General features: G+C 50.2%; 5 protein-coding genes across 5 annotated transcripts; 3 read left to right on the plus strand and 2 right to left on the minus strand.

The window, feature by feature from the left end:
• Positions 1–177: 177 nt before the first annotated feature.
• GIQ15_00918 (DUF803 domain-containing protein) lies at positions 178–2,308 on the minus strand (the record flags this gene model as incomplete). Its single annotated transcript, XM_033548335.1, has 4 exons — positions 178–1,815; positions 1,872–1,964; positions 2,035–2,172; positions 2,255–2,308. The coding sequence occupies 4 exons, from the start codon at positions 2,306–2,308 to the stop codon at positions 178–180; spliced, it is 1,923 nt and encodes a 640-aa protein (XP_033409286.1).
• A 449-nt stretch (positions 2,309–2,757) lies between these two features.
• GIQ15_00919 (vacuolar ATP synthase subunit E) lies at positions 2,758–3,582 on the plus strand (the record flags this gene model as incomplete). Its single annotated transcript, XM_033548336.1, has 3 exons — positions 2,758–2,790; positions 2,851–3,365; positions 3,432–3,582. 3 exons carry the CDS (start codon positions 2,758–2,760, stop codon positions 3,580–3,582), a joined length of 699 nt encoding a protein of 232 aa, XP_033409287.1.
• A 359-nt stretch (positions 3,583–3,941) lies between these two features.
• On the minus strand, positions 3,942–6,257 carry GIQ15_00920 (uncharacterized protein; the record flags this gene model as incomplete). The annotated part of the gene is made up of 6 exons (XM_033548337.1): positions 3,942–4,547; positions 4,600–4,753; positions 4,810–4,879; positions 4,930–4,957; positions 5,123–5,175; positions 5,396–6,257. The coding sequence occupies 6 exons, from the start codon at positions 6,255–6,257 to the stop codon at positions 3,942–3,944; spliced, it is 1,773 nt and encodes a 590-aa protein (XP_033409288.1).
• A 660-nt stretch (positions 6,258–6,917) lies between these two features.
• GIQ15_00921 (uncharacterized protein) lies at positions 6,918–7,679 on the plus strand (the record flags this gene model as incomplete). Its single annotated transcript, XM_033548338.1, has 1 exon — positions 6,918–7,679. One exon carries the CDS (start codon positions 6,918–6,920, stop codon positions 7,677–7,679), a length of 762 nt encoding a protein of 253 aa, XP_033409289.1.
• Positions 7,680–9,334: 1,655 nt separating this feature from the next.
• Positions 9,335–14,025, plus strand: GIQ15_00922 (phospholipid-translocating P-type ATPase domain-containing protein; the record flags this gene model as incomplete). Its single annotated transcript, XM_033548339.1, has 6 exons — positions 9,335–9,754; positions 9,846–11,031; positions 11,341–11,692; positions 12,254–12,782; positions 12,845–13,074; positions 13,140–14,025. The coding sequence occupies 6 exons, from the start codon at positions 9,335–9,337 to the stop codon at positions 14,023–14,025; spliced, it is 3,603 nt and encodes a 1,200-aa protein (XP_033409290.1).
• Between the last annotated feature and the right edge of the window lie 835 nt (positions 14,026–14,860).

The following is a 14,860-nucleotide window of genomic DNA, read 5'->3' on the forward strand; positions in this document are numbered from 1 at the left end:
GAAGCATGGCCTTCAAAGAGGGGAAAGGTAGTTTATTTTTATAAATTTACCGATACCATGCTGTAAGCCTCTACCGATAATGGTAGGGATCTGATTTAACAAGGAATTATTGTTCTATGGTGCCTCCAAAACTAATACAAAGTTATATGTCGGTACTCTTTAATTACACAAATATATTCAATCATCATTAGATGCATTTCCTGGAATAAAGGACCTAAACCAGTGAGTCCCTGAATTCCATAACTGGCCCACACGTCTTGTATAGGGGATCCTGCCAGCACTCTGGCCGGCGTTGTTATAAGGGGATGAGTCGGTAGATGCGAGGATCCCCGTCGTATTTTGAGGATCAACATTCGACTGAGGTGCTGCAGATGTTTCGTCCCCAACTGCTACAGCCTCCTCGGCTGAAGCTTGGCCAGCATTGGAGCCAACATCTCGCTCTACCAAGCCACGATGGGTCGCGCCTTGCTCCGTGATTAACGGGGTGGGGGTCCGACGCAAACTCAGTCTATTTGCTCTTAGAGCCTGCCGCGGCCGCCAGGAAAGACCTCTGAATAAGGCCGACTCCTTGGGGTTTATGTTTTCCCCGCTATTTACGCCATTTGCTGTAGGTACCGGGGTCTCACCGGGCGTTCCCCAAAGAGAAAATAGACGTCGATGCCCGGTTGTGGCCGTTAGAGAGGCTGCACTCTTGCGGCGCTGTCGTTTGGAATGTCGACGAAGCGAGGAGGGAGAATCGGGAGGGAGTAACGCCGAGCGAACAAGAGAGTCTCGATGGTCGTCAAGTTCGTCGTCTTGGTCATCTCGGAGTTCAGCCCATATTTCGGCGGCCTCAAGGCCTGAGTTGGTGGTGCGTCTGTGGGGGAGTGTTGAAATGCGGTGAGGATGACTGAAGGTGGTAGGTTGTTGGTGTCGGTGACGGGGTGTATGGAGGAGTAAGGGTTGGCGTTCACCAGGGCGTGACTCTTCGTCGCCTGGATATGTTAGGTCGGTATATGACGTTGGTGAGGCGCTTGGTTCTTCTATTAAACCCAAACCGGGCCCAATAGCTGTTGTTGGAGGCGGCACGGCGGCCTGTCCCGGGTGCGCTGAGACGTCTTCTAATCTCCACGATAGACAGAGAACTCCGCATAACAGTATGACGGTTCCAACAGCTATTAGTCCAGCGTGTAATCCAGAAAGCTGAGAGGTCTGATGAAAGTATATTAAACCGTCTAGAATCGCGATTATGTTGTATATGCAAAAGACATAGGGGTATAAGATGCTGGTGCTGCAGAGTTTCAGACCACGGTGCATATAGTACATCTGCGTCAGGGCCAAGGAAACGAGGGCTAGCAGGATAATCCAAGACTGCCATCGAACGAATTGGTTTTCTTGGTCGGCAATCGTTCGAACCACTAGCTCGACTGCAGTCTTTGCGAGAAGAAGACAGTGGGCCGACAAGATGCCACTGAGAGATCCGTATATCATTCCGCGGAACAGTTTTATCCTGGGGCTATGGTATGAATGTGGCGGTAGAGACCATACGGACATGTAATTCCTTGTCTGGCCCGGAGTAGAGGCCACCCTCAAGGCACGAGCTCCTAGAACCAAAAGCATAACGACCACCGCGGTTCCAGCCATCCAGCGGAGGAACGGAGGTCGAACTAGGAGCTCGAGCAGCTGGTCCAAGGTGTGCGCCGGTTCACCAATAGCTCCAAAGGTCGCGATCAAAATAGCGCCTGCGCATACTAGAAACGTCCCGATGACCGAATAGCGTGTAAATGGCTCGCCGAGGATCAGAGTTGCGAAGATGGTATTGAAAACAAGGCCGGACTGGACACGTTAGATTCCAAGAACAGAGGGATGAGGGGCCAGGTTTGGAGACGCACTGCTTGCAATGTCGAGAGCACCGGAAGAGGTAACGTCGTGATCTGTATAGTGCTTCCAACGATGTTGGCACTGACAAACATGAACATGCCAATCTAATCGTGGCGTCAGCATTCGTCTATCCATACCAATATCCATAACCCCGTCGAGCAGCCATCCACTAACCTGCCATCGTCTCCGTTTAAAGGCCGGCCTGCGTGTATCGTAAGGAAACTTCTCATCTTCAAGCATATGCGATTTCCGCTGAAGCGTAAGCCCGACGGCCTGTAAACTAGTAGATATCACGCCGACTAGGACACCGACCTAGACCCGTCGCAAGACAGAGAATCAGCAAAAATTTCTCACAGAAAGAGACAGAGCAGGAGAAAAGAGAAGAAAGACGTACTGCAATGCCTCCTGCGGGCGACAGGTGACCAAGGCCCATCTCGAGTATCCCCATGCATTGGTATCCAGCAAGGGTAAAGGGGACGGTGAGAGCTGGAGCCTGTAGCGCTGCTACTGGCTGGAAGACATGGCTGGCGGGTTCCAGGAGACGGGAGCGCGCGCGAGACTCAGATATATACGCGAGCAGAGAGAGATCGGAGCGCTGACGCTGGTCGTGATGGCATGGCCGGGTGATAGCTGCAACTGCGCTGGAGGATGCGGTCGTTGGGATGCCAGTTCAGTTGGTTGTTCCGGGTGGAGAGCAGGTGACGCTCCACTCCAGGTGGCTGCGAACGACAGACATCTACACCACCAAGCGCTCTCCTGACACTCGATCATACTCATACTCTGTACTCTCTACTCTCTACTCTCTCAGGGATCCTGAGCTGCTTATTCTATTCAGGCTCTCGGCTCCTGACTTGATAGCTTGTAGCCTCAGCCCCAGGTCAAATCCATTGCGTCAAGATGTCCCAAAGCCATGCTCTTTCAGACGACCAGGTAGGTCCATTCCTTTGCACCGTCGACGCAGGCTATGTGCTGACTCTGCCGTCCATATAGGTCGCGGGTGAGCTCCGCAAGATGACCGCCTTCATCCGACAGGAAGCTTTCGAGAAGGCCCGGGAGATCAACCTCAAGGCAGACGAGGAATTCGCCATTGAGAAATCGAAGCTCGTACGACAGGAAACCGCATCCATCGACCAGCTGTACGAGAAGAAGTTCAAGCAGGCTAGCATGACGCAGCAGATCACCCAATCCACGCTCGCCAACAAGACTCGTCTACGGGTTCTCTCTGCCAGACAGGGGCTGCTGGACGATCTGTTTGAGCGAGCTAGAGAGGAGGTCACCACGGCTGCAACGGGGGAGAAGGGCGCCAACTACGAGAAAATACTGACCGGGCTCATTCTCGAGGGTCTCTATGCGCTGAACGAGAGCAAGGTGCAAGTCAGGGCTAGAAAGGCGGACTATGAAACGGTCAAGAAGTCTGCCGAAGCTGCTTCCAAGGAATTCAAGGACAAGGCCGGGAAGGAGACTACCGTGGAGATTGACGAGAGCGAGCCGCTCGTCGAGGATTCGTAAGTCGACCCCGTCTGTCTCATATTATCTTTAATTGATACCAAATTACTGACGGAGTATATCAGTGCCGGAGGCGTCATCGTTCTTGGAAGCAATGGGAAAATCGAGTTCAACAACACACTTGAAGAGCGATTGAGATTACTGGAAGCCGACTCCCTACCCACAGTCAGAGAGATGCTCTTCGGCAAGAATGAAAATCGCAAGTTCTACGACTGATCGTGCCTCTCGTGTTTCCCACTTTCTTTTCCAGCATTGCGCGGGCTTTCACCCCACATCCCGATTTGTATTGCCTAAATTTCGTTGCCGTCACGTATAATATCTATCAGCCATTGTCTTATTCCCCAACGGTTCCCTCCAGCCTTGAACACTAGAAGCACCGCAGTATAAATAGCTCTAGTTGCCACCGTTCTTGGTTTCTATAACCATTAGAATATTGTTTTGTATTTTATTCTACATATCGCCCCGCACCCCCCGTTTTGGTATCATGGCTCTTTATATATCGTGGACATGGCAAATATTTTTTTTTCTTCATATCGCGTTTCTCGACATATTCGTTTGCTCGTGTTGCCCTGAGGCTACTTGACACCTAGAAATTTTTCCAAAATATCCTTCTTTCCAGGCCCAATCCGACCTTCTTCATTTGGCGAAATAAACCATGATTTTTTCTGAACAGGTCTTGTTCGCACGGTATGTATCAGCCGGTAATGAAGCGCCTGCAGCCCTTCCTTGGCTTCAGTTCGCTTCATATGTGATGCACCCGAATCTTGAATAGCTGTGAAAGCCGTCTTCACTCGATCGGCCAGTTTATCCACCTGTTTATTGAACTCCATCTCAGCCTCCTTGCTCGGGAAAGATGGCTGTAAGGTTCCCGAGTCAATGGCGATATCTAGTATTGTTGTTAATGCAACTAGTTCAGCGAAGTTAAATGGCGTTCTGTCCTCAGACCGGTGTTCGTTGGCCTTGAACCGATCGCTCTTTAATTGCGAACTGAGTTTCTGTATGTTGATGAGGTGAGCTGCCGGCTTATCGAGCGGTGAACTATCTCTGAATAGAAATGCAGTTGCCAGACGACACCTAAATAGGGCAAGCTCTGGCGATACCGGAGGTATGTGCTTAAGGAGAAGAGACTGGAGGTTTGTATCCTTAACTGTCCCGTATACATGCTCTGCTAGCTCATAGACCTAGTAGTAGAGTTAGTTTCCGAAAGGGTTCATATAGTACAAGAGACCATACGTTTAAGCCCGATAGGGCAGGCTCTGGATCGCCAAATAGTGAGACAATTGCTCGTTGTGTTTCTGCAGATACGGCGCCATCGTTCATGACAGTTTCGTCAAGAGCTAGACGGAAGAGGATTTTCAAGGTATGTTCACGCGTGGGGGGGTTCAATCTGTACAGATATCCATTAGTAAATGTTTAGAAAATGGCAATATCTATACAACTCACTTTTCAGCTAGGCCAGCAAGCAGAGTCAAAACGGATAACAGAAACGTCGTGTCTAAAGGAGGAGGTGGCTCTAAAATGCATTAGACAAACTAACACTCACGGCGTCTCTGGGACACTTACCCTCGTCATCGAGATTGGGGGTATCAGGCTGTACGGGTTCAGAAATAGCCAGTGCATTGGCTCTTGCCCCGATTTTCGTAAATAGTTGATCTATATTAGAAGGCTGGAGAAGGGAGGATATTCGAGATTCAGAGCACATCTAGAATTATTAGCAACTACAGGTATACGGTGAAAGGTCGAGAGATTAACTAACATGAAGAGCACTAGTGTATGCAAATCGAAGCTCATCTCGTGGCTCCGTGGCAACTGATAGCCTGTTAGCCAAGTACATGGCAAATATGTATACACGTATATATATGGGTGACCAAACCTGACTGTACAATCCAGAGCATAATTTCATCAGGTATGGATATGTCATTGAGAATCTCTCCAACTATGCCGGAGAGAAAGGCCCTGTCACGAGAGGCAGATTCTACCGTCTTTCAGCAGGGTGATAAGTAATAAGGATTAGAAGGGCGTGTCTCACCTCGGAGAACCGCCTCCCAGGAACCAGGATATATCGACTTCCCAGGAAAGCTTTGCGGAGTGGCTTTTGGCGGGTCCTCACGAAAGAAAGACCAGCTTGTGCCTTCTTGAAAGGCCTCTGTTCGTGAAACTGCATCCTTAAGTCGCCTTATTGCTGCTGTGTCCGACGTATCTGAAACTAGAGAAGCATATATATCATCTCGGCCAGAAGGGTGCTTGCCCTTGCCTTTACTCTGTCCGGCAGACTCCTTGAGCAGGATCTTTGCGGCTGATACCTGGGCCTCGCGCTCCTTATCCTGGGTGGCATCGGCAACCAAGTCGTCTAGAGAGAATTTAGGTATGGCACCAGTCGCTGCTTGGCCGCCCTTGTTGGCTTTACCCTTTGCTTTCCTACCCTTTGACGCGGGCATGTCTGTATCTGAACTCTCCTTCTGTCGTGGTGTAGCCAGAAACCTAGCCAACAGGTCATCTGTAGATATGGTGATGGAATTTATCGAATAGTCATCATCGTCATCAGAGGCAGTTATCATGATCTCCCCGTCTTTAAGTACCCTCTGCGAGCCAGGAACACTGGCAAAGGACGAGACCGCGGGGTAAGGCTCGGGTTCATCCATTGGGGTAGACTGGATAGCTTCAGACTCGCCCGCATGTCTAGAGCGGTCTTCCAGCACCTGTAGCTGTTTGGGTGCGAGGATGGGGGAGGTGAACTGGACTGAGGAGTAATCTGGCGGGCAGGGAGTTAGCGGCGATGATGATGGCGGACCATCTTTGCTACCGGGCCGTTTAACGCCAGCCACAAGCTGTCTTTCTGTAGACTCCGATCGCTTGAAATAAGAGGATATCTTGCGATTCTCTACCATCATAGGCTCCGTTTGATGCTGATCTGGGCCTTCGTCTGGTGGTGCACGCAGTTTAAGTGGTTTTCGACACGTAGACGCGCCTTTGAGTCGCGATGTCACGTGGACCAGCACTTTATCTATATAAATATCCAACTCGACAGGATGAGCGAACTTTGCACATACATCGGCTGATCTTCCGTTTCAAGTGGATGTCGTTCGGATCATTATGCGGTTGGTCTCACTGCTACTGCCATTTACTCTATTATATGAAGATAATGCGAGTCACGGCTGTCTAACTCCTCTGATGCTGCCTTTGAGAACCTGCCTTTGACCACCATGCTGTTGTATGACTATCTATTTAACCTGAGGGTAGGCTTAGGTAGAGGTTAGGGGGCTGGATAAGTAAAAACGGCAGAGAGAGATACAGGAGCGTGGCTGGGAGTTTATAGGTACAGGGTTGTGTCTACTCCCTGCCAGGTTATCCATCTACGTGCAGTGAGAGTCGTTGGATGACGTGCCTACTATATAACAAGTTGCAATCGTGTTAGCCTTGCTTTTTCTTAGGGGAGCATATATATGTTGGCACCATTGCTCTGCCGTTCAACTCTCCAGCGTTTACCCCTTCATGCCATACGACTTATTCACAACCTGAAATATCCTATCCTTTATTGACTCTTACGAACTATGGAGGAATCCTCGACAGTTGACGATTATACTCGACATCACACTCCGCCGCCTCAGCCTATTATTGATGCTGCCGTCGTCGTTGCTCGCGCTGGCCAGGTGGAGGAGCTTGCCAGCCTGATCAGAGATCACCCCAACCTTGCACATTCCACCTACGTGCACTGGGCAGCCCTAGAAGGCAAAGGAGGCATTCCTATATACCAGTTGCTAATAGACGGCGGCTGCGACATCGATGCTTCGTTTGAGTTCATTGGCTCTCCTCTGATAAACGCCATCTACCATAACAAATTCCCGCTGGCTCAGCATCTACTGAGCCTGGGGGCCAACCCGAATATCAACACCAGGGGTCTCAATTTGGGCCCCTTAGGGGTTGCCACACGCTTCAGACCTGGCTTTGTGGTTCACCTCCTTGATGCCGGGGTAGATATTCAAAATACAGGAGCACTCCATATTGCGGCAATCAAAGGCGACATAGAAACCATGCAGCTACTATTGGACAGAGGAGCCAAAGTCAATGAGGTGACCAAATATCCATTTTACGCCATGGTTGGATTCCACGGAAGATGCCCTCCTCTGCACTGGGCCATTCAGGGTGGCCATCTCGAGGCAGTGACGTTACTCTTACAGTACCCGGTTCGCTTAGATATCGCGGACGAGGATGGCTTGACAGCGATTGACCGGGCCAAGGCACGAGGCTTTGGAGCTGCTAAGGATGCTTTGAGGATATATAAGGATACATCTATCGCGCGTGCTGCCCTGTGATATTGATTTTGCTCAAATATGGAGTACCATCATGATGATCGTCTCTGCTATGTAAAAATGGATGCATACGGCCTTTGGATACTCACTTACACAGCTCATGAGGGTTAACCTTTAGTCTCCTTATGTTTCTTGATACCTTATATGATAGGCTTGTAGAAGACTTGGTTATCGAACTGCTTATAGAGAAGGGCGTACTGGAGCACGTCATAGGCCAAGTGTTTGCGGGAAGGAAATAACCCGAGCCGTAACAAGGATGAGACCCAGGGACAAGCGGAGGTCTTCGGGTTTGATATAAGCAGGCTGAATGTGTACGTGAGATACGAGGAGAGTCGCAACCGCCGGTCCACTATCAGTGACACGCAAGTCGGATCGCTGTTTCAGGTTGACAAGAGGCCTCAAACTGGCAGGGCACGAGAGACGTTGCAGCCCATGCGCAGAAACACGGCATAATTACTGCAGGCCGGGGTCGAGCACTGATATATCCGTCCTCCGTTCATCTGAAGCGCTTCTTTCTCGCTGACTTGCGTTCGCTAGTCATCCTGCATGTAATGATTAGTGTGGTGAACTATTAGTTCATCAAGCGGCTGATGTGGAAAGGCTAAACGGACGAACTTCCGCCGCTGGGCCGCCATTATTTATAGCTGAGTCGGATGAGGCTGGCAAGCCTGATGGATGATAATGATGATGGCTCAAGGCTTTGGCTCAAGGCTTTGGCTGTTGGCTGGCTGCTGGCTGGTAGACAGCGTCGGGTGGCTTCGATGCGAGAAATGCGAAGATGCGACGGATGTTAGACTTCTCAAGGGACGATGCATGATCCCTGGCGCGGCTTCACCCCTGATTCGAGTATCCAGGCCTGACGCTCTTACTGCTACCCCATACTATCGATACCACGGATATCTAGAACGCCGTGGCATGGCCGAGGCTCAGGCGTAACACGTACGCATACAGGCTGTAGAGGATGAGGATGAGGATCACGTCGGCCCGCCGCCGAGTGAGGCTGGACAGCACTCCGTAGTCTCCGTTCTCTGCGTCTGTAATGCTAGACGGCAGTCCGTAGTCTCCGTAATTCTCTGCGTCTGTAATGTTGGTGTAGACATAATTCTGAAGGAAGACGGAGATCGGAGGTTGCATTATTGTTTTTCCAGGCCGCAAGTCGCAGTGGCCACCATCCATATTCCATATTCCATATTCCATCTCTTCGCAAGAAGCAACTCTCCCACCGGAGCTTCACACTCTCTGACAGCCTCAAGGACGTAGCTCACGTCGACTACACGCTCCCTCTGCCGTCTCCCTGCGTCTGCACTCAAGCGTTGTCCGGGCGCCGCGAATCGCCCTATGGACCCGTTGGTCTCGCAGCTCCTGTTCTCCTGAACCCGTTTTCTCCACTCGCACTTGCGTACCACCGACCATCTCAAAGCCTCGCGGAGGCCTGGCAACGACGATATATCACTGCTGGCGACCGGTCTTCCTCTTCTCCTGTCAGTCCCCATCGTTCCCTGCTCTTCCGGCTGCCCTACCTGTTGCCGTCGTAGCAAACGACTTTTTCCCTGCGCACGCTCGACTAACCCGATTGACCCCCAGCTAGCTCTCGTTTTTATTGAAAAAGACAAGTTGGACGGCCTTACTCTATGCTATATCTAAGCAGCTAAAACGCCATGGCCGTGGTTCAGTTTGGAAGCGAAGATGAGTCGAACGTATCGAAGCCGTCGAAGCGGATGCGATGGGCAACGCAACGCCGTACCGGTCAACAGGGCTCGAAAAAGCGAAGCTCCATCGTCGATAAACTCCACCAGAGGGTAGGATCCAAGGATGAGAAGCGACGGTCCAACGCCAGCAGCCTTCCAAATGGGAGTGCGGCGTCTGACGTCTCGGAAGAGGCGGAAAGACGACGAATATATGTCAACGTGCCACCACCTCCCCATCAGAGAGACGAGAACGGCAATTCGACGATAAGTTTCGGACGCAACAAGATTCGAACAGCCAAGTACACTCCTCTCAGCTTCCTCCCCAAGAACTTGTACTACCAGTTCCATAACATGGCAAACGTCTACTTCCTGTTCACCATCATCCTCAGTGTTAGTTTTTCTTCTCCCCCTTTTTTAACGTCCTCCACTCCTTTTCCATACGGGGCTGCTCTGACGATATGACTCGTTGAAATGATTTCAGATTTTCTCCTTTTTCGGTGCTAGCAACCCTGGCCTCGGAGCCGTGCCCTTGATCTCCATACTTACGGTTACTGCGGTAAAAGACGGCATCGAGGACTGGCGAAGGACGGTATTGGATAACGATTTGAACAATTCGCCCATTCACCGCTTGGTGGGCTGGAACAATGTCAATTCTACCGAGGATAATGTGTCAATGTGGCGTCGGGCCAAAAAGGCGACAACGAGGGGCGTACGACGGGCCTGGAAGTGGTTCAAGCGCGTTAGAAAGGGCGAAAAGGCCGAGCCCAAGGAGCAGGTGGAAGATCCTCCACGAATGTCCATAGCTACCCAACGGGCAGACTTCAGGAATTCGACCTACTCGTATAGACCATCCTACCAGGCCGATCGACCTGAGAACGGGAACGAGGGCATCCAGATGACCCCTCTTCCGTCGCCGGGCGCCAATGGAAACGGGAACTCCGACCAGCAGCATACCATTGCCTCCCCCCACGATCCATCTAAAAAGGCGCCTCCTGTCAAGTTCTATGGCAGCCTTATTAATAAGGGCTGGCAGCCATCCGGATCGGCCAGGTTCAAACGCGATTACTGGAAAAATGTAGAAGTGGGTGACTTTATCCGAATATATAACGGAGAGCAGATTCCTGCCGACGTGGTAGTTTTGTCTACTTCAGACCCAGACGGTGGCTGCTACGTGGAAACTAAGAACCTCGATGGAGAAACGAACCTGAAAGTAAGACAGGCCCTTCACTGCGGACGCGCCGTGAAACATGCGAGAGACTGCGAAGGTGCCCAATTCGTGATCGAAAGCGAGCAACCTCATCCCAATCTTTACCAATACAGCGGTGCGGTCAAGTGGTCGCAAGCTAACCCAGAGTATCCGGAAGCCCCCGAAAAGGAGATGGTAGAGTCAATCACTATTAACAACGTCTTGCTTCGAGGCTGTAACCTGCGAAACACGGAATGGGTCCTTGCAGTTGTCATCTTTACCGGATTGCAAACGAAAATTATGCTCAACACGGGTATAAGCCCCCGAAAAACCGCCCGACTGGCAAAGGACCTCAACTGGAACGTCCTGTACAATTTCATCATACTTTTTGCCATGTGCCTTGCGTCTGGTATAGGACAAGGCGCTACATGGGCTCAGGGCAACAATTCCTTGGACTTCTTCGAGTTTGGATCTTACGGCGGTAGACCTAGCGTTGACGGAATCATCACCTTCTGGGCATCCCTCATCTTGTACCAGAATCTTGTCCCGATTTCGCTGTTCGTGTCGCTTGAGATCATTCGTACTCTCCAAGCCGTCTTAATTCATAGCGATACTTTCATGTACTATGAAAAACTAGAATACCCATGCACGCCCAAATCCTTCAATATATCCGATGACCTCGGTCAGATCGAATATATCTTCTCTGACAAGACAGGCACCCTGACTCAGAATATCATGGAGTTCAAGAAATGCACGATAAATGGGGTCACTTACGGTGAAGCCTACACAGAAGCGCAGGCCGGCATGCAGCGACGAGAAGGAATAAATGTGGAGGAAGTGGGCAGGAAGGCAAAGGAGGAAATAGCACAGTCCCGCGAATCGATGCTTAAGCAACTCAGGGCGATCCACGACAACCCATATCTTCACGACGATGAGCTGACATTCGTGTCGTCAACTTTTGCCTCTGACCTTATCGGAGCATCTGGCGAGGACCAGAAGAAGGCCGTCCGGGAATTCATGATCTCTCTTGCTTTGTGCCATACCGTCATTACAGAACGCACCCCAGGCGACCCGCCGAGAATCGATTTCAAAGCGCAATCTCCAGATGAGGCTGCCCTTGTTGCGACTGCACGAGACTGCGGGTTCACAGTCCTTGGTCGAGCGGGTGATGATATCAGACTGAATGTTATGGGCGAAGAACGACGATACGCTGTTTTAAATACCCTGGAATTCAATTCTACCAGGAAGCGAATGAGTGCCATTATCCGGATGCCTGATGGAAGAATTGTATTGTTCTGCAAGGGTGCAGATAGTATAATCTACTCTCGCCTTTCTCGTGGCCAGCAAGCAGAACTCAGGAAGACAACTGCAGGCCAGCTCGAGGTCTTCGCCAGGGAAGGTCTACGAACACTTTGTGTAGGACAGCGCTTCCTTTCCGAAGAGGAGTATCAGACCTGGAATAAGGACTACGAGGACGCCGCACAAGCCATTGCCGACCGTGACGAAAAACTCGAAGAAGTAGCGAGCTCTATTGAGCAAGAGCTTACCTTGCTCGGCGGAACAGCTATCGAGGACAGACTTCAGGATGGCGTTCCAGATACGATCTCCTTGCTGGGTGCCGCCGGTATCAAGCTGTGGGTTCTAACGGGAGACAAGGTCGAAACTGCCATTAACATTGGTTTCTCCTGTAACCTATTGACCAGCGATATGGAATTGATTGTCTTCAATATCGACCCAGAAGATATAGATGCCGCTACCACCGAGCTAGATAGCCACCTCTCAAGCTTTGGCCTCACCGGCTCCGACGAAGAGCTTCTCGCTGCTCAAAAGAATCATGAGCCGCCAGCTTCAACTCATGCCCTCGTTATTGACGGAGAGACACTGAAAGTGATGATAGGCGATAAGCTGAAACAAAAGTTCCTCTTGCTGTGCAAGCAATGCAAATCAGTCATCTGCTGCAGAGTTAGTCCTGCTCAAAAGGCAGAGGTTGTAAAGATGGTGAAAGACGGCCTGAAGGTGATGGCTCTCTCCGTCGGCGATGGAGCCAACGATGTTTCTATGATCCAAGAAGCAGATGTCGGCGTTGGTATTGCGGGTGAAGAAGGAAGACAAGCTGTCATGTCGTCTGATTACGCTATCGGGCAATTCCGATTCCTACAACGTCTAATTCTCGTTCATGGACGATGGTCGTATCGACGTTTGGCAGAGACCCTCGCAAACTTCTTTTATAAGGTATGTATAATGTCCTATCCTTTCCACATGCATGACATCCCCTTTTCTAACGGCAAAAATAGAATCTTGTTTGGACGTGTGCGCTCTTCTGGTATTCTATCTACAATAACTTCGATAGTTCATATCTCTTCGAAGGCACTTACATTATCTTGGTCAATCTTGCGTTTACTTCGTTGCCCGTCATTTTAATGGGTATCCTGGATCAGGATGTTGACGATAAAGTATCGCTTGCTGTTCCACAGCTTTACAAGACGGGCATTGAGCAGAAGGAGTGGACTCGCACCAAATTCTGGTATGTATCCTTATGACTTTTATATCTGGTCTAAGTGTACAATTTGCCTAACCGTCTTCTTGCAGGCTTTACATGTTTGATGGGCTGTATCAATCGGTGATATGCTACTTCATGACACATTTACTCTTCCGCCCAGGTCAGAACGTCACCGAGAATGGCTTAGATCTCGGCGATCGGACAAGAATGGGAATTTATGTCGCGTCTTGCGCAATCGTATGCAGCAACACCTACGTTTTGCTAAATACCTACCGCTGGGACTGGTTGACCGTTCTAATCAACGTATGCAGCTCGCTCCTCATTTGGTTCTGGACCGGTGTATATTCCGCCACTACATCGTCGGGCCAATTCTACAAAGCCGCAGCTGAGGTATATGGGAGTCTTTCCTTCTGGGCACTCACGTCCTTGACAGTTATCATGTGTCTGGGCCCGCGATTCACGATCAAGGCAATGCAGAAGCTATATGCCCCTCGTGATGTCGATATCGTTCGAGAGCAAGTGACACTTGGGAAGTACAAGTACCTGGAAAAATATGAAGCTTACATCCCGCCATCGCACGCATTCACTGCGCCCTCCACGAGTGATGTGAAACCCACCAAGGTAGTCCCGAAGCGAGATCCGAATCAGCCTGAAGATGAACGCCCGATATACCCCCCTTCAGTTGCTCCAACTGCAACGACCCATAACCCGCGCAGCCAGAACGGTAGCGATACAACGGCATATACCGCAAGCCTAGACCTTCGACCTCCAGCCCACCAATCTCTAGAACGTGAGCGGGAGCCACGAGAGCCCCGTGTCAGGCCGTCAATAGACCGATGTAGATCCTCGATGGACCGGGTCCGGTCAAGTTTCGAAGCCAGCAGCGATTTCACCTCCGCGGCAATGTTAGCCCGCATCGAATCTAGCCATGCTAGGCCCGATCAGAACGGTCATCCTGCGATACAGGAGCACTAAGTGTATATATACAACCCGCAGTCCATGTCGACTGGCACATACGCACCATCCCCTAATTTCCGACAGCACTGATTCAATGCGCGCACGTATCACGACTCTCCATACTTTCTGTTGTACGGTTTCTTTATAATTCGAAATATCAGCCATCTGCGATACCATTTTCCGCCTTGCATTCCTCCGCGTACCTCACCGGTTTTGTTGCATTTTCAACTCTCCCTCTCATCCAGCTTTCTGCGTTTCATTAGGCGTTTGCAGTTCGGTCTTTGGCTATGTTAGTTTCATACTTCTCGCATGATATCACTTTTCCCTTTTTGTTGTAATTTTATTCCCTTGAGCGCGAAAAGCAAATAATTCCTCAACTATATTTTTTGCGCTACATCTATTTCCTTTTGGGCTTTAGGGCTACCTTTTTGTATAAAGATATTCTCGCTTACCTCGAGGGAAATGGTGCTTCGAAGCGAGAAACTCCTTTATACCTTGACAAAAGGTACTTGTCTAGCCTTGATTTCCCGTCTTTCTATTTTGGATTTTGCTTCTACATATCCCCCCCTGGTTATAGCCCTTGATATGCCTTTTTCAGGCTGCAGTACAAGACATAGAAAACAGCAAAATAGTATATACCTCTGATTGTTAGAACTGTTCGTGTGTTGTTTAACTGTAAATTCATCTGTACTGTAGATCAATGTTGAATCCCACCGGCCTTGCTATCCCTTTAGTATAGTACTCTGTGGTGGTTGGCCGATTGTTAGAGTTGCAAGCGCCTAATTAATTTTGGTGTAAATCGTTATCGGCCTTATCGGTTTTATAGGACCAGCAAATCCACACGCACTCTTCC

Source organism: Arthroderma uncinatum (assembly GCF_011692745.1).
Source record: "Arthroderma uncinatum strain CBS 119779 chromosome Unknown scaffold1, whole genome shotgun sequence".
In the NCBI taxonomy this organism is placed as follows: domain Eukaryota; kingdom Fungi; phylum Ascomycota; class Eurotiomycetes; order Onygenales; family Arthrodermataceae; genus Arthroderma; species Arthroderma uncinatum.